The sequence below is a fragment of the Fusarium redolens genome (genome assembly GCF_020744475.1).
Source record: "Fusarium redolens strain MPI-CAGE-AT-0023 chromosome Unknown BKA55scaffold_1, whole genome shotgun sequence".
Classification (NCBI taxonomy): Eukaryota; Fungi; Ascomycota; class Sordariomycetes; order Hypocreales; family Nectriaceae; genus Fusarium; species Fusarium redolens.
The window spans coordinates 1,036,023-1,054,758 of NW_025763664.1; the positions used below are offsets into that span (position 1 = coordinate 1,036,023).

The 18,736-nt window shown below is 49.6% G+C and overlaps 5 protein-coding genes across 5 annotated transcripts; 3 read left to right on the forward strand and 2 right to left on the reverse strand.

The window, feature by feature from the left end:
- Positions 1-5: 5 nt before the first annotated feature.
- On the reverse strand, positions 6-1,912 carry BKA55DRAFT_531963 (uncharacterized protein; the record flags this gene model as incomplete). The annotated part of the gene is made up of 3 exons (XM_046189273.1): positions 6-1,184; positions 1,238-1,533; positions 1,597-1,912. The coding sequence occupies 3 exons, from the start codon at positions 1,910-1,912 to the stop codon at positions 6-8; spliced, it is 1,791 nt and encodes a 596-aa protein (XP_046056077.1).
- Positions 1,913-4,203: 2,291 nt separating this feature from the next.
- BKA55DRAFT_682397 (bola protein) lies at positions 4,204-4,874 on the forward strand (the record flags this gene model as incomplete). Its single annotated transcript, XM_046198335.1, has 3 exons — positions 4,204-4,248; positions 4,303-4,409; positions 4,661-4,874. 3 exons carry the CDS (start codon positions 4,204-4,206, stop codon positions 4,872-4,874), a joined length of 366 nt encoding a protein of 121 aa, XP_046056078.1.
- Positions 4,875-5,667: 793 nt separating this feature from the next.
- BKA55DRAFT_682398 (uncharacterized protein) lies at positions 5,668-7,899 on the reverse strand (the record flags this gene model as incomplete). The annotated part of the gene is made up of 1 exon (XM_046198336.1): positions 5,668-7,899. One exon carries the CDS (start codon positions 7,897-7,899, stop codon positions 5,668-5,670), a length of 2,232 nt encoding a protein of 743 aa, XP_046056079.1.
- Positions 7,900-8,921: 1,022 nt separating this feature from the next.
- BKA55DRAFT_4853 (uncharacterized protein) lies at positions 8,922-17,123 on the forward strand. The gene is made up of 3 exons (XM_046186215.1): positions 8,922-16,035; positions 16,088-16,692; positions 16,745-17,123. The coding sequence occupies exons 1-3, from the start codon at positions 9,184-9,186 to the stop codon at positions 16,845-16,847; spliced, it is 7,560 nt and encodes a 2,519-aa protein (XP_046056080.1). The 5' UTR covers positions 8,922-9,183; the 3' UTR covers positions 16,848-17,123.
- Positions 17,124-17,204: 81 nt separating this feature from the next.
- On the forward strand, positions 17,205-18,678 carry BKA55DRAFT_4881 (uncharacterized protein). Its single transcript, XM_046186239.1, has one exon. It carries the CDS (start codon positions 17,350-17,352, stop codon positions 18,607-18,609), a length of 1,260 nt encoding a protein of 419 aa, XP_046056081.1. The 5' UTR covers positions 17,205-17,349; the 3' UTR covers positions 18,610-18,678.
- The last annotated feature ends 58 nt before the right edge of the window (positions 18,679-18,736 follow it).

An 18,736-nucleotide genomic window follows, 5' to 3' on the forward strand; every position in this document is an offset into this window, starting at 1 on the left:
TACTTTTAACTCTCATCCCCGCTGATATCTTCGGGGAAGATGCTCTTGACCAACTGCTTCTTGTTGATCTTGCCCATAGCATTTCGGGGTATTTGATCAACAAGTCGCATAACCTGGGGAATCTTGTAACTTGCCAAACGTCCCTTGAGGGCCCTGCGCATATCGAGCGCTGACCACTTCTTGACGACATCGTTATCTAGAACCAGTACAGCACCGACCTTGTGGCCCCATTGCCCACTAGGCACAGCCACGACAGCTGCTTCGGCGACCTCGGGGAGAGACAATAGCTCTCGCTCGACTTCTAGAGCGCTTACCTTTTCGCCTCCTGTCTTGATGATATCGGCGGACTTGCGTCCTTGGATGAAGTAAAGGGGGCCATGTGTCCATGACTGGGAAGCGGTGGCGGAGGGGACTGGACGGCGGACAGCTACGTCGCCTGTCTTGAACCATTTTCCTTTTCCGTCTGAATCTTCGACGAATTCGCTTGCTGTTGCGGTTGGATTGCGCCAGTACTCGCGAAAGATGGTAGGGCCTCTTAGCTGGATCTCACCAGAGCGCTCACGGCCTTGAGCATCGATTTCGTCCCCCTCCTTGATAATTTCACCATTGTCGACATCAACGAGGCGAGCTTCAACGGACGGTAGCGGCCAGCCGACACTGGCATCTACACGATCTGAAAAGTCAAGACCGCAGCTCAGCGCCATACCGACCTCGGTCATACCATAACGCTCGAGGAGGACATTGCCATGGCTGAGATCTTTCCAGGCGGTCTTGATGGGCGTTGGGAGTGCGGCGGAACCAGAGATGGAGAGGCGCATGTTCTCTGGTGAGATGGCTTTGCGGGCGGCTTCTTGAGTCTCTGGGGGTAGACTCTTATACGAGGTGAGAAGTCTGCTGTATACCGTGGGCACAACTGTGAAGAATGTGATTTTCTCTTTAGGGGTAGAAGAGTCATTGGCGAGGAAGGGTGCTGAGAAGCGCTTCCAGACAGCATCAGCGTTAAATGGGAGCATGAACTCGATTGTTGAGCCGGCGAGGAGCGGTGTAAGGATGGCATTTACAGTCCCGTGGATGTGATGAAGCGGGAGGACGTGGAGAAGATGGTCGGAGGGTGAGTAATTCCAGGCTTCAACGAGGGAACGAGATTGCGCTGTCAAGACGGATTGGGGGAGCAGTACTCCTTTCTAAGCCGAGTCTTTAGCACACAGAGCGATTGAAGCATTCTGAGCAAACTTACGGGTTTGTTGGTAGTACCTGAAGTATACAGCATCATACCAGCTTCACCAGCATCGATATTGCTCAGTTCGACCTTATCATGACTACCCCCACCTTGATGCTTCTGAAGTGCTACATGCGCCGGCTGGGTTGTAAGTTCAGTCGCAAGAACTTCCTTAGCTTTGGATGCGAACTTTGACGAGGAGACTAGCAACGAAGCTTCACTCTGGTTGAGAATGTATTGTAGTTCTGGAGCAGGGAATGCGGGTGATAGAGGCACAGCAATAGATCGCGCAGCCATTGCGGCCAAGAGTATCACTATACAAGGACATGTCAATTGCTGTCGCAATGTAATATCATGAGGTCACGTCATGAGCTCACCTACGTAGTCATAGCTATTCTCAACCAGGAACGCAATGCGCTCGCCATTGAGGTCCTCATGACCAGCAGCCTCAGCCAGCCTGTCCCGTGCTCGACTAACATCACCTAGAAGCTCTCCATACTTGAATGTTCGACCGGAAAGTGAGTGGATAACAGCTTTCGATTCTGGATCATGTTGTGCAACAGCTTCGAAGAGCGCTAAGCGTGGTAAGGTTGAGAGCCTTCTAGCAGCGGGACGGAGGGTAATGAAGGAAGCGGAGGTAGTGGTAGACGGGCGCCGGACGGCGGAGGTGACGAGATGTCGGAGGAACGACATGACGAACAAATTCAAGGCCCCGAAGCGCCGGGGTTTGGCGACAAGGATTCAAAAATTAAAGAGGCCAATCCGGAGTGTCGCTTTGCAGACTTGAATGCTACGTTGAGGTGTGGTTCAACGGCGCATTTGCCGAGGCATGCACTTGGGAGGGGAAGAAGGAGGGGATAGGATTTAGGGATTGACGATCCCGTTGAAGCATGAGCATGAGTTAATTGAAAGCGACAGCTGAATTTAGAAATGGAGTTGCGTGTGTTGTGAAGCAAAAGCTCCAACGTCCCAAGGTAAAGTGGGTTGACTCTTTGACGTAAATGGGGTCAAGTTTTCGGCCCACGGTCCCGGACGGACGGCCGTCTTCCCCGGAGGTACGTACCTTTTAGAAGCCGCGCCGAACAGTTTTGAGGAGCTAACAGACGTAAAGGTGCACATTTTTGAGGGAGAGAGTGAAGAGGATTCAAAAGTGAAGCCAATAAGCAGCGCCTCTTTTGTTTACGGTTGAGTATCGGCAGCTAGAGATGCGTCCGCGTGTGGTTTTAGCTGGGAGGCTTAAGGAACCGTTCGACTGCAATGCAACACAAGCGTTGTACATGTACGTATCCGTACAGGCTCAACAGTTGAGATGAAAGTACATACAGTACAGTACATGATCCTTCTTTCTGTCCTGAGTCGAGTGGGAGACAGGGAAGATACTGGTTTGTTGTGCTGGGCTGTTATGGTTGAACGCTGGCCTCATCAACAACTCACAGGTCAAAGACGAATACGTGAATGAGTGGATTGGATATTTGACATTTTTTTTTTAAACAAACCCCGGACCTTAACTTAACGCTACCTAACTTTGAATATGGAGCCAATCCACGAGACCGCTATCGCATCGCACCAGATCCCGCCTGTTTGGGCCCGTACCTACAGCAAAGCTCCAACAGCTCCAGTGACAAGATCCACAGTGTATGCTGTCAAGTCTGCAGCCGGGGGGGTATATGTCATTGGATGTATAGTAACGCTGCTAGTCTACTAGGTAGTCTATGATGAGTCGAAACTAAGCTCTCTTGCTTGTCGTGGCATTCTATTATTTGCAATGATCAGACAGACTGGCAGAGAAACGAGAGAAAAGAGACACAGAGAGAGAGAGAGAAAAGAGAACAGGGGTTCATGGTTCGTAACCCTTGTTCCTGGCTTCACCGCTCTAGAAGCCAGGCGGTCAGGGCCAGCCGACGCCCGACCCAACCGTCTGGACGGACACGCAGATTGGCGGCTGATCATTTGCTAAAAAGAGGCTTTCAGGGGTGTGGCACTGTAGGGATGTGATGCGATGTGATGGATCGAAAAACTTGTCCGCCACTTTGGCTCATGAAAGACGGTAAATGTACAGTACCAGATCCCCGCGCTTTTTACAGTAGAAGGAATAACGAACATGTTTAGAAGGGCCTGTTACAGTACCTTACAGTACAGTACATCCATCCCCCCTCCCTCTCTGTGGCCTGGTGGCTTTTGTCTTTGCTTCTGCTCTGCTTGTGGTCGTTTTGTTCCTTTTTTTGCTTGTTGTTTTCTACACCGACTTCACACCGAAACGGAATAACGGCTCCCTGAGCTGTCAATTTCACAAATCACAATCACCGTATGCATTTTTGTTTTTCACGAAGAGTTAACGTGTTCCGCCACTTTTAGATACCTACCTTGGGTACTAATCCGTAGAATGTACTGTACGTGCCTAGTCCAAGCTTCTTAGATCCCATATCTCGAAACGTATATCAGTTGTCCTGCCCGCCTCTTCCAATTTGTATTTCCACCTTTCACTTTCCGTCTGCTCTACTCAAAGTTTCTTGTTTGCTATTTCTCACTTTTGACTTCCTGTTTCTGCTTTCAGTTGTCACGTCACAGTGTGCCAGGCTTTATTGTTGGGGGCAGCAGAGCCAGACCGATAACCTAAAGCTCAAAGAGGCGGACAAACCGATAACTCGGGAACCTCATTAAAAAACCTACTTCACCTCCCTCTCACCAACAGAAGCCAACCAGAGCCTTTCGTGTTGCCCTGTCGATCCATTACCGCTCCACTTGGGATCCGGACAAGCAAGATTCTATTCTCTTATATCGCCCGCGAATTCCGAGTTAACCTCAACTCAATTCGTTTTTTAAATAGTCGCATCTGTATCGCCTTTGTCGACTTTGTTTAGATTCAGTCGACATTGCGCAAACTGTATTCGGACGTCGCTACGTTCTTTTATTTCAGACCGCTATACCTCATGTTTCGACGATACGCGCTCGGCTTTTCGAGCGTCCAGCGACAGCTCTCAACCATGAGCTCCTCCAACACTCCTGTTGAGGATCTTATTCGAGCCAAGGTGGGATCTCAATATGCATATTTGACGAGATCACTTGCTGACTATTTCCCTTAGATCACCGCCGCCTTCAACCCCCAGACTCTCGAGATCTACAATGACTCTCATCTTCACTCTCACCACAAGGCCATGGAACACACTACCTCCAGCGAGACACACTTTCGGTAAGAATTGCGCTCTTTGTCACCATCAACCGATTTCTGTGCAACCTCCTTTTTCTCATCTCAATTTGGAATCATATCATATCGCCTCATCTCATCTCATCTCATCTCATCCCGCGTGACACTCTTGTCATGCAATGCAGTCTCTTGTACCCCGTACTCACTCACACCGTTCCTCACTCACCCACACCGTTCTTCTGCACATACCCCAGTCAACCCAACTTCACATCAAGATGCATACTAACACGTGACAGCGTGGTCATCACCTCTGACGCTTTCAACTCCAAGATGCAACCTGCCCGTCACCGCATGGTCTACGCCCTTCTCCGCGACGAGATGGCCCAAGAGAACGGCATCCACGCTCTCCAGCTGCGCACCATGACTCCGGAGGAAGAAGCCCGCCAAAGGAAGAAGAAGGAAGACGAAGCCGCTGCCCGTGCAGCCCGAGCTGAAGCTGAGGAAGAGTGAAAATAGCACTCTCTTCGCCAGGAAAAAAAAAAAAAGGACACGAAAACAAATCAAAACCATAATGACCGCTAATGACAGATGACGACCTCAAGGCTTAACAACACCGGGATTTCTTTTTTTTACCTTACTCTCAGCAAAACCAAAAACATCATCAATTTGGGAACAGCAGAAAAAAAAGGAACAAAGGCGAAAAAGACCAACGTCGAAAAGGGATGGGCAGCGAGAGTAGTTCGTGCCACGGAGTGAAGACACAAAATTGATTGGGACCAAAAATTGAAAAAGACTGTATGATACCCCCCTTCGTGGAAATGAGACGACGACTGGCAGTGGGGGCGAAGATAAATCTTGTTCTTGTTACACGGAATGATGGAGAATGAGTATCTTGACGAGGAAAGGCAACTGGACACCAAGGACTCTATTTTTTCTAATACCTCTCCATCTTCTGCATCATCGCCATGCTGTCAGTTCATTAATCAAGCCAGGTTCTCAGTCGAACCAGCTAACCTAGCTTACCATAGACATGTTGCCCACGCACAATAGACTGTTCTTTCCGCCACCGAATTAATATCTTTCATGCAATTGAGTCTAGACCTTTCATAGCCTGTAATACTTGATGATATAATATTACACAGTCTTGAGAATGTTGCGAACGGTATTTCTGCAGATTCAACAACAAGTTTGGGTATCAGATGCAATATAAAACAAACGCTTTAGCCTCCCCGAAAGTTTCGATCGTCAACAAGAATGTCACTTAACGTAATCTCGATCCCGGCGCCTTTCCCGATCCGCGATTCTATTCAAACCGGCCACTGCTGCTTCGACGATCTTGCGCACCCGTCCCTTTCGATCTTCTGAAATGCTCTCGAAGCTTTTCAAGATCCTTGGCCGAGCGTTTCTTTGGTGTTGCCTTTAGTAGGTTGTCCACAGATATCTTTTTGAAATACTGTGATGGCCGAGGAGCCGTCGACTTGATTGCTGAGCCTCCTATAGTGGACGGTGGTAGCATTGAGGTTTGTGGCATTTGGGGTGAAGTGGGTGGAGGAGGCTGAGTCAATATCTCTTGAACTCGTGAGGACTGGAGTGGCCTTCTCTCCGAAGCTGTATTCCGGCGTCTGATATATGGCTGTGCAGGAGTGGTGGGCTTTGTTGTTGGCGTAGGTTTCGAGACTATTTCCAAATCATTCGTCGATGCCAATGATGGCCTTCGTCTGCTGGAAGTTGAAGGAGGCGCGGACGGAATTTCAGGGAGGTCGATTTCCATATCATTCTCGATAGTTGCAATTGGCTGTGGTGACTCGACGCTTCTCCTGTCCGAAGAATGTTGGGAAGATCGGGAAACCGAGCGCCGGCTGTCGTCCTCATCAAACTCTCCCTCGTCCTCTGAGCTTGTATAGATCATTATGTCATCTTCGCCAGCATCATCCCCGTTTTTCTTTGATACCAGCTCGTTTGCTTTTGCGAATTCCTCGGGGTACGATCTGAGGATATGACTCAGATTGCCCCTGTTCACAAGATATTTATTATATATCAAGGGACCTTTTTGCTGATTGAACCACTTAATGGCAACCATAGGTTCCAAACGCGAGCGTTTGACGTACTCCCCATAAGAGCACGGGTAAGCTCGGATGAACTCGTCATATAGGCAGTCTCGAAGCTGCTTTCTTGGACGTAGGTAGTTGAGGTATACACATGCATAAATGAAATTGGACTTGTTCCCGGGCAGCTTGTCACCACCGTTGTCACCAGGGTAGTCTGGGTATTGCTGCACAAATGCTTCGTAGGGTTCCAGAGGAGCGCCTGGCGCTATGAGTGGTGCAGGAGCAGGCGGCTTTTCTGTCGCCATCTGGTCATTTATCTGTGGTTGAGAATTCGTTGATGCATTCGCCTTTGACGAACTCATCTGAGAAGATGTGGTCGGTTGTTTTGTGGGCTTGCTCTCGTTACTTGGCTTCTTCTCGTCAGTACCATGGACAACCGGGCGATCCACAGTTGATCCTTGGAGGTTCGTCGAAGGAACAATTTCCTCTACGTGATCCATCATCTCATCTTCTTCCTTCACTTCAATTGACTCTCTGATGTCTCTGATGGACTCTTGTGTGGTAGGTACATTGCCCGTGAATGGGATAATGGAATCGGACGATGCTGGCATTGAACTGTCGACTTTTGGGGGCATTATGGTCGGCGGCAGACGATCTTTTTCGTTATAACTTTTCCTCCTTTTCCTACCCACATCGTCCATATCGATTGGTTTGAATATATATCGACGAGTCTTCGGACTCTCATTGCCGCGAAAATTTTCTTTGTTTGTGAATACGGTGTTTGGCACCACCGTTTGAGCCGTGTTGCTTGGTTGGGCGCATGGCGGTGTAGCCATGGTCCTTTTGGTGGATAGCGGAGATGGTGCAGTCGGCTTAGAGCGCACTGCCGTTCTATTGATGGAGCCATTGTGAAGAGGTTGAGCATCTGGAATCCGTGTTTCCAAGTCGTCTTCAGTCTCCTCGGACGAAGGTGGGTTCTCAATGATTGGCTTTGAAGTTGGTCGCTGTGGGCGTCCGAAGCCCGTTTTTGGTGTTTCGTGGACAATGGATGACTGGGTGTTATGGTCAACAGCTACAGCTACCGTTATACAATCTGGGTCTTTTAAAGGAATGCGCTCTGGCGATCGGGACCAGGACACAGCGCGTTCGGGAGACGATTGTGGGGGCTTCGCATGGCCGGATCCAGGTGTGCTCGCGTTGCCATTTCGGCTCCGTTTATTGCTTGCTGATGTTATAGGACTCCCACTGCGCTTTTTCGAGATTGGAGTACGCTCTTGAATTGTGTCCTTGTTAGCAACATACGTTGCTTTCACTGTCTCAAGAACGTGTCCTGGAAGTTGCGATAGGCCGTGGGGTGTGTTCTCGAGCTCGACTGCCCACGAGTCTGGTCTCTCGAGTAATTCTTTCTGGTCGGAGGGAATGTTGGTGACGCGATGCCGGTTGAAAATCTCCGTAATGTCCCGATCAGGGGACGGCTTGGGAGACATTGGGATGCAATAGATTGCCCACAACCTGTCGCGATGTATGGATGTTACATGGGAGGCTTCGATGAAGAATTTGTGCGACGGGGCGAAGAGATCGAAGGGAGGTGTGCGGCAAGGATCGGGTTTTCGAAACGTGCGACGTATGTGACAATTATGTGGTGGTATTTCTCTTGCAGATAGAAAGCTTTGTGTGAGATAACAATGGATCTTTTATAATGACGCTTGAGTGAAGTGCTTTCTCGAGAGCCCGAGGTCTATCGAATCGAAACGACATTCAGCGCGACGCGACGGGTAATTTTGGGCCGTGTTGGCAGTTGCTGCGGGGTCCAGTTCGTAAGGTGTGGTAGGCGGGTGGCTCGTGCTTGATCAGCGCCAAGTCATCGGTACTTGAGATTTTTAGTATGATTGTGCATGTCAGAGGCTTAAGTTGGTGCTTTAGACAGACCTCAACTGGATATACTCAGGATGAAGGCGGTGAAAGTATTGTGATATTATAGGATATCTTAAGCGAAGTTAACATAGTTAAGTGAGAGTAGCATACTGCGTTGAATTGGTCATTGAGACACAATCAACTCATGCGAACGGTGACTGTTCCACAACAGTAAAAAGAATCGGAGACCAACATGTACCGGTGACCCCCATGTCGTTAACAGTTCAGGCTTCGGCTGCCTTGCAAGGGTCTGACGCCATCACGCATTCAACACCCATCTCAGATGCCCAAAGGTTGTTCTCGACCTTGGATCTTCACGACGTACAGCCGTGATTAGCTGTGCGGGACAGCATATTCCTTCTGCGCCGCAACATCTAGCTGATGCCCTTTCGTCGTTTTGCTTCTTGTCTCTTGCCTTACCCGCTATCAAAGTCTGTCTGAGTTAACCTTAGCCCGCTCCATTCCGTCTTTTCCAAACAAGACCCCCGACCTCTCTGGCAGTCTCGTCTATCCACAACAGCTTCACCGATCAGAACCCTGAAGATCGACCTACTTCTCCGCACCGCTCGCCGCTTCCATTCTCCATCCGTCCACGACGTGCTTACCTATTCTTTAAAGTTCGTCGGATCACCATGCTGTTGATATCTTGTACTCGAACTGTGGCTGCTGCGTTTGCATGAGCAACTCGACTCGAAGCGGACAAACGTCACATGCATTGAGTCTTGGATTTCTAAGGCCTTTCTGTTGACGACCGCTGTACGTCCGCATACCGACCTTCAGCTCCATTCTCCAAGTTCCGGTCGAGTTTTTATACGCTGGATCCGCCAGCCCATTTTCAGAATAACCACACTCTCAAAATGTCGCGGCCCAGATCCGGGTCCGTAGCATCTACAAGCTCTCCCATCCGAAACCGCCGCGATTCTATCAACTCGATTTCTACAGGGCAGCTTGCCCATGCACTTGACAAGATACACACATCCGCTAGCCAGTGTGACTCCCTAACCACCTTTAACGACTTCGCACCGCCCCCAGTAGCAGCACCAACCTCGGAAAATAAAGGAATAGCAGGCGATCTAGTCCAACAAGGCTTCAGTGGACTCTATAGTCGCTTGAGGGAGGCTGTAGGTGGTGGTGGCTCCTCTAAATCACCCCAGGAACAAACAGCGGGAGAAAGGTCAGAACCTTCTTCCAAAAGAACCTCGATTGTTGCCAACCATGGCTCGAAGGCCTCTATCGGCTCGCTTAGTCGAGTCGACACCGGCGCCTCATTGTCCACATCCTCATCTCAGGTTCTGCCTAATGAAGGGGCATCTACAAGTCAAAGTGGCGGCACTATCGAACCTCGACCGCAAGCTCAGTCATCCAAGCCATCGAGTATCAGCCTGATGTCTAACCAGAAGTCCAACCCTACGAACCGTCAAAGCTTCTCCAAAAAGGCCCCCAGCTCTATCGCCGCTGACCCTACGATCGCTCCTGTTACGGTACACAGAGATCCTAGTCATACCACCATCCGCACTGAGGACAGTGGCGGCGTCGGATCGAGCAGAAAGAGTATCAGCAGCCGAGCCGATTTGCAAGCGCATCTATCGACGGCTGAATCATCGGCCAGTCTGTATGACATGAAAGATGGTAAGCTTCCGCCCAGGTCTAAACGTGAGGACACCGAAAGTATCGACGAAAGTATCAAAAGTCCGACAAGTCCCAGGAGTGCACACCATCGTACGCCCTCACTACAGACTCGAAGTCTTCGCAGCACTTCAGTGACCTCATCTTTACTGTCACCTGACAGCGTAAGAAGGAAGCCTGCCGTTATCGATCGAATCAGCCGGTCGAGATCCCCTGGAGGTCAAAACTCGAGAGATTCCTCATTGGACAGGGGAACTGCTGAGCCTAGCCACGTCAGCACATCTGCTCATGATTCTGTTTGCCACGATTCCTTCTCTAATAATCCGAAACCACAAAAGATGGCTTCGGGCGATTTCAGAATACCCGGCACTGTCACGAGTAGTGAAGAAGCCTCTGAACAGGTGAATGCACAGCTCACTCGGATGCGAAAGCAGGTTTTGAGTAAGGAATTCTGGATGAAAGATGATACTGTCAAGGAGTGTTTCCTCTGTCAGACGCCATTCAGCGCATTCAGAAGAAAACATCATTGCAGAACCTGCGGCTGCATCTTCGATTCAAAATGCACCACTGTGATCTCAGGCGAGAAGTTCGGTGTGCAAGGTTCGCTACGCGTTTGTAAGCGATGTCTCGAAGTCATCACTAGACGTTTCGATGGAAGTGGTTCAGAGGACTCTGGAGATGAACAATCGTTCATGCCAAGATTCTTCGGCGCAAATCATGCGAAAAGTCCCAGCAACGCGAGCCAGTTTAAGCCAAGAGATAACGAATCTGGGGTTGCCTCTGAAGGATCAGAAGACTCGAGACCTGTGTCAAGACCTGTGACGACACCAATGATGGCTATACCTGCAACTCGCCGCCTTGGAGAATCTCGTACTGCAGCCATTCTGGAAATCGATGCGCCACAATTGAGCAGGCCAGGCTCTTCGCGGTCTCTCAAATCACTAAGTGCGAGGCCACATTCTTCTGCAGGCCATAAACGACATCACTCCAAACATGCTGGCTTCTTGAACCGTTTCAAGCCTGCACCGGAAGAGAGAGCTCCTTTCAGGCGCGGCATTGATGATGAGAGCGCTAAGAAGCCAAAGTTTCCTGCCTTCCACGACGATAATATCATCGATCCGGAGCTGGCCGACTACATGTCCGATGAGTCAAGTGAAGATGAACAAATGAGCCTATTTACCACAATGACAGGCGACTTACAGCCCGGGAGCCTTGGCGATGACAAGTCAGAACTTACGCCATACGTAAATGCTAACAGAAAATATCGCCATAGGGCAGGCGAAAAGAGCATCAGCGGTATGAGCTTCGTGAGTAGAGGTGGTCTCGATGACCTGCCTGGAAGTCTTGGCGGATATCGTCGGCCACCAAGGCGACGGAACACTAGCAATGTTAGTGGCAGTATGCATCACTTGCCATCACCGCGCCCGAAGTCCGCCGTGTTCAAAGGCCCTTCTCAGTCCTCAGAGCTGCTATTCTCATTGGATACACCCCACCAAAGTGCAAACCAGATCACTAGGAGTGACTCTTTGCAACACAAGAAGGCCCCTAAAGTCGAGCTCAACTCATCCAGTTTGAGACACGTTGATAAGTTACTACACCAACTACTAGACGATGCAGAGATTTCAAATCCCCCGGCGTGGCAAAAGGCTCTTGTTCCCATCCTGTTGCGAGCAACGGATGACGTTGACCCGGACGTCGCGAAGGGAGAAGACATGGATATCCGACATTATGTCAAGCTGAAGAGAATCCCAGGAGGCAAGCCTGGTGATACAGCCTACATCTCGGGTGTAGTTTTCACCAAAAACCTGGCCCTCAAGAGTATGCCTCGCAGGATTACCAATCCACGAGTAATGCTTGTCACATTTCCCATTGAGTACCAACGGCATCAACAGCACTTTATGAGCTTGCAACCTGTCATCGAGCAAGAAAAAGAATTTCTACGAGTTGTTGTCCAAAGAATCACGAATCTCCGCCCACAAGTGCTTCTTGCTGAAAAGAGCATCTCCGGCGTGGCGTTGCAGTATCTTTCTGATACAAACATTTCAGTGGCCTATAATGTTAAGCACACGGTCATCGAAGCAGTTGCACGATGTGCTGAAACAGATATTATATCGTCTCTTGACATGTTGGCGTTGCCCGTCCAGATTGGACGATGTGCTAGCTTCGAGGTTAGGACGTTTGTGAACAACGACTACCCAGGTCGTAAAAAGTCATATATCTTCTTGTCCGGTTGTACTCCTGAGCTTGGCTGCACGATTGCGCTGAGGGGTGCCAACAGCACAGTGCTCTCGAAGGTGAAGCACATTATGGAGTTCATGGTTTATGTTGTCTACAATCTGAAGCTTGAATCGAGCCTTTTGAGGGACGAGTCCATCGAACTTCCGGAAGGTGGCGACTCCATGACAAACTCTATGCAACTCCAGGGCGATAGTGCGAGATCTATGAGTGTCAATAGCGTTGACAACTCGAGAGACGGCCCAGCTGTTGTGGTTAATCACCCGCCAGGAGAAAGTGAACCGCCCTCTCAAACAACTGTGGACAGCGCTAGTATTACCGAAACTGACGACACAGGCTCCTTGAACCAGTCAGGCCAGCTGACCCAAGAACGCACACGTCTAACGTCTCTTCAAGAGCAGTCCGATCCTGTTGCTGAGGATGAAATCAGCCAAGTTCCAGACGATGTCCCCATGCCAACTTACTACAGTGATATGGTGGCCAAGTACGAAACCAAGATTCTCTCTGCTTCGCCCTATGTTAAGTTCACACAACCCTACCTTCTAATGAAGACGCGTGAGCAGGAGAGAAGATTGCTCTACTTGCGCAGATTGCGCAACCACGATTATTACGAAGAAACTGACTCAGAGAAATCGGATCCTCAAAAATTCCAACTCATCAAGCCCGAAATGGTCGAAGCGATTGGCCAAAAGGCGCCACGACAGATCATGGAGATTCTTAGAGCTGTTCACGATGCTGAGTACGACAAGGCCTTATACAATTATCAAACCCAAACTCGTCAGTGGGAAACGTATATCCAGGGCAACCTCGATCTCTTCGATCCATATTCTCATCAAAACATTGTCGTCCTCTATTCCGTTGTCTGTACAGAGACGAAGATCCCGTGTACTGAGCCCTCTTTAGTTGCCATAAACTTTTACGATGAGCAGCATATTGACACTGGTATGGATCCTGATTGCACGTTGGGTCAATACATTGAAGACCTGGCATACACCATGAACCAAGTCTGCACTTCCAACGGCTGCGAACGCAGGATGCTTGAACATCATAGGACCTATGTGCATGACCAGTTTCGAATCACTGTCTTTGTCGAGAATATGCCAAACAATTCTGCTCTGGCAGACTATGATGGCATTGCAATGTGGACTTACTGCAAGATTTGCAAGAAGGATACCGAAGAGAGAGCTATGTCGGAAGCTACCTACAAATACTCATTTGGCAAATATTTGGAACTCCTCTTTTGGGGGCGAGGACTGAAGATGAAAGGCATGCATGAATGTCCCCATGACCACCACCGGGACCACGTTCGCTATTTCAGCCTTCAAGACGCAAGAATTCGCATTCACTGGGATCCCATCGATCTGTTGGAAATCGTTGTGCCACGAGCAAGAATCACTTGGAAAGTAACCAATGATTTGAAACTCAAGAATGAGATCTTTGTCAGAATGGAAGAGAGATGGGCCAAATTCATGGCTTCGGTCAGATCGAGACTAATGTGCATCAGAATTGACAGTGTCTTGCCTGATAAGGCAGACCTGTGCAAATCCGAAGTCGATCGTTTGACTGCTAAAGCAAAAGAGGATCTCCCAATCATCGTCAAGAGATTGCAAGATATTTACGTCAACTCGAAGTATTACGAAGTGGTTCCTTTCAACAGTATTGTCCGGGAGATGCTCGAGAAAGCTGGGGAATGGGATCAAGCATTTACCAAATTTGAAGCTGATTTCCTCAGCGACAAAGATATGCGCCAGTTAACCATCATGCAGTTGAAAAAGATGTTTACAGACAATGAGTCAAAGGAGTCGCTAGTTTCGAATGAAGGCACTCCGTCAACTGTCGATAGCGAAGAGCGGCCGTCTCAAACTTTCACGGAAGAAGAAGGGAAGAGCACCCAACCAACGGACTACACCGACAACACCAGTATGGAGGCTAGTGTCGCTTCATCAAAGCCTGTCGATGATAAGGACGTTCCTGATGAAGATGGTAAAGTTGAAATCCCTGCAGAAGGGGCCATTGAAAGAGTCGAGCCATTAGATCTAGCGCGCACCCCTTCAACACCATCCCATCCTCCTCCTGAGCTTTCTCAAGGTGGCGAGGCATTAGAAGCCCAAGAAGTCCAACAAGATCAAGACGATCAAGAGACTCCCATTGCCGACCCCGAACAAACACCAAAGGCATCAGGTGGGGCTTTCGATTTGGCCCCCCTTGAACCTACTGAGACCACTGAACCCAATGAGCCAACTGAGCCCGCTGTGTCTGGTGTTGAGTCTACCGAGCCCACTGAGCCACTCCCATCACCTCTTGAAGCGCTCCCATCGCCGGCTCCATCGCTGTCAGATAAGGTTGACCAGATGAGGCGAGAGCAGGCCTATCAAACAGGGCCATCTGCGATCCCTACTCCCACAAATGAGCGTGGGCCTTCTCGTAAGTCTGGGCAAGCGGTCTCGCCTCCGATGGTTAGAGCAACCTCCCATCCCGTTCGTACACTGTCTAGGACACAGTCAGGAATTGGAAAGGGTCTTGGCATTAAAGAAACAAAGACGAATCCTCCTGAGAGCATGGGGTCCGAGTCAACAACCGAAGGGTCGATCAGAGTGGATAAGAAGCTCTCGGATCGCTTAGGGTTGAGAAATTTGAAAGATAGAGGCAAAGCAACCGCTTCAGGAATTCCGCGATTCGTGCATAAGAAGAGAGAATCGAAGGTTTCAACACTGGCGAGACATTTTGAGCAACTCAGTCGAGAATTCGAGAAAGAGCGTATCCGAGACCGCAAGAAGCGTGCTGCGAGCATGCGCCAACCTCGAGCTATGCTTCCGAGAACAACTACAAAAGCCATTGTTGAGGTATACGACGATGTGAACGACGCTTTTGACGAACCAAGTCCCCCATCGGAGAGTATTGCTGAACGCGAAGCCAGCAAACGTGCTGGCAGCATTGCTTCACGAAAGTCGCACTCTCATCATAAGCCAGAATCGGTCATTGAACCATTGACTCCTGCCGAGCCACCTGCGAGCATAGAGGAACAACAGCACGGAAACCCAAGCCAGCAAGTGGGAGATGAAGAGCAATGTCAAGAGCGCGCAGACAAGGCAGGCCATGGAGAAAGAGAAGACGCAACGGAGAAGGAAGAAAGGGAAGAGAATGATGACCACACCATTGCAAATACCAGCCAGACATTCTCAGATGACGAAGAACGCACCACTGATCTCGAACACTCGGTGCCAGACGAGTACTTGCACGACATCAAGGAGATTGCTGATTCTGTTGATGCAAGCGATATTCCCCTGGAGTTGCCCAAGCATCAAAAGACCAGCTTGATGAAGTATCTCACCAACTTCTGGGCTGAACGAGGCGCAAGTGGCTGGCACCAGCTCGAATATCCGGTCAATCCCAGCGACCATATCTTTGTTGATTCAGACATCATCGTACGAGAGGATGAACCAAGCTCGGTAATTGCACTCGCTCTCAACAGCGACGACTACAAGGGCAAGCTGGCGAACATTCGACGAGAAGCACAAGAGGTTATGCAGCGCGAAGTTGAGGGCGGAAGGGATGCCGAGCCCAAGTCACTTCCTTCGGATGGTACCGACTGGATGGTATCTGAAACGGACATGGAAAAGAGTCTCCTTCGCGTCACAGGAACCCATCTCAAATACCAGTTCCGAGAAGGGTCTGCCACCATGACCTGCAAGATCTTCTATGCAGAGCAGTTTGATGCACTCAGGAGGAAGTGTGGTGTTGCAGAACGTATTGTCGAGTCTCTTTCACGATGCCTGAAGTGGGATTCGAAGGGAGGCAAGACCAAATCCGTTTTCTTGAAGACGCTGGATGATCGCCTTGTTTTGAAGGTTAGTTGTTTTTGATATTTGTTACGAGTCGGGGTCAGCTAACAATCATCAGTCACTTTCGCCCATCGAGACTTCGGCTTTCCTGCGATTTGCGCCTGGATACTTCAACATCATGGCCGAGGCACTGTTCCATGATCTGCCATCTGTCATCGCAAAGATGCTAGGCTTCTTTCAAGTTTTCATCAAGAACCCTGCGACAGGAACTGACATCAAGCTGGATCTCCTTATTACTGAGAACCTCTTCTACGACCGGTCAGCAACAAGGATTTTTGACCTCAAAGGTTCAATGCGTAACCGCAAGATCCAATCAACAGGAGAGCAGAACGAGGTTCTTCTTGATGAGAACATGGTTGAGTACATTTATGAGTCACCCCTCTTTGCACGAGAGCATTCCAAGAAGCTCCTCCGCGCTTCCGTCTGGAACGATACGTTGTTTTTGGCAAGACAGAATGTGATGGACTATTCACTCATGATTGCCGTTGACGAGGCTCGCAAGGAACTCGTGGTTGGCATCATTGACTGTATTCGCACCTACACTTGGGACAAGAAGCTTGAGAGTTGGATCAAGGACCGTGGATTCGCAGGTGGTGGCCGCAATCGACCTACCGTAACCAGTCCCAAGGAATACAAGTCCCGTTTCCGAGAGGCAATGGCCAGGTATGTACAAGTAAGGATGATTGTAACTGTTCGTATACTAACTCCTGATCAGGTACATCTTGCAAGCGCCCAACTGCTGGCATCTGTTCAACAACCCTCAGTATCCGCATTACTATGGGCGCGCTAGGTTCGAAGAGCCCGAGTTGCTCCGCTGAGCGTCTAAGTTCTTATGTATGATGCGAATGAGATAAACGAAGAAAAAGACGCATGGTTCGCAACGGCCGGTATAAACGTAAAAGAATTGTATTTTTTGTTCAATGTACAAGCAAGCATCAGCGTCGTTATTGGGGGTATTTACGAGAGCATTCATTCAAGGAGACAGGGAAAGGATGGTCTTGCTTACAACTCAGGAGACTTTGCATGATATGGATACAAGAACGTGCATAAATCAATAGAGTTTGGCTGCTATTGTATGCCAGTTGAAAGAAACATTGAGTTCAATGGCTGGATCGTGATGGATAGACGGCTTGAGTGATGATCTTGGCTTATGCCCCGCTGGGTCGATTCAGGGCGTCATCTTGGGCCTATAACACCTGTAAGCCACTGAAACCTGTCATATCAGGCCCTAAGAGCCTCCATCCGTCATCTCATCCACTTCCTACTCTCCTACCCAAAGTGTACTCAATTTTGACATCAACAACGACTGAGACATAAATAATGTCGATTGACCTGAATTGGGAGACGCTCACTAGCGGCCCTGATGGCGACGCCCTGGCTGAGCGCATAAGAGAATTCGTCCATGAGAAATTCCAGACAGTTCCACTACCAAAATTCATTCGCTCAGTAAACGTCCACGGTTTCGACTTTGGTACCATCCCTCCACAGCTTGAGCTCAAGGATATTACAGATCCTCTACCTGATTTCTACGAAGAGGATTTGGACGACGATGAAGAAGATAGCGAAGAAGAGCCATCGCCACCACCGCCTCCAGAGCCAACAAGGATGAGGCCTGGACCAACACCATGGGGAGGATCAACGAGGAGAGGTGGTGGATTGAGGAGCGAGGTATTGAGGAATGAGATGATGGGCCATGATCTGGGAAGTCCGTTCTTAGGAACATCAACTCCAGGAATCTTAGGAGGGTCAGGGTTGGGCTATTTCCAAAGCCATCTTGGAACAGGCACACACACGCCTTTGGCGGCTGTTGCAAGTGCGCATCATACGAACTGGATGAGCGTCCCGGGAACACCAGCACGCGAATGGGGAGCTCCAAGCCACACACGGAACCCATCACAGAGCAGCCTCACGTCTGTTGATAACTTCAAGTCCAGTCTTGACCCGCTGCAGAGCCTGCGTGAGAAAGGAAGCGTGTCTACACTGGCGCCTACGTCAGTGGAGGCGTCGCGGCCGCCAACAAGGGATACACATCTTGGTGGGTCGGCGATTGACGACGACGATGAAGAGGAGGGAGAAGAGGAAGCAGGACGGCGGCCGAGAGAACCTCGTGTTGAGGACGTGCAAGCTGTCTTTAGAATACGCTATAACGGTGACATACGCTTGAACCTCACGGCGGAGATCTTACTCGACTATCCCATGCCAAGTTTTGTGGGTATTCCTCTCAAACTCAACATCACAGGCTTAACGTTTGATGGTGTGGGAGTATTGGCGCATATTCGCAAGCGAGTACACTTTTGCTTCCTCGGTCCAGATGATGCGCTCGCGGCTGTTGGTCCCGACGATACTAAAGAAGAGGGGGATTCAAGCACTTCTACAGCAGATGCTAAGAATGAACATCATAAACCGCGATTTGGTGGACTTCTACAAGAGATCCGCGTGGAGAGCGAGATTGGAGAACGGGTTGGTGGAAAGCAGAGTTTAAAGAACGTGGGCAAAGTCGAGAGATTCGTGCTTGAGCAGGTGAGGAGGATTTTTGAGTCGGAGTTCGTCTATCCCAGCTTTTGGACGTTCCTGGTATAATGGACCATGGATCATGAGAATGATCGCTGTGGGTATATAGAGAAAGCACACCACTTCTAATAGCCATGCAGGCAGACATTGGCGCAAGCATCTTCGCTCAAAACAACAATATATACAAAATCATCAT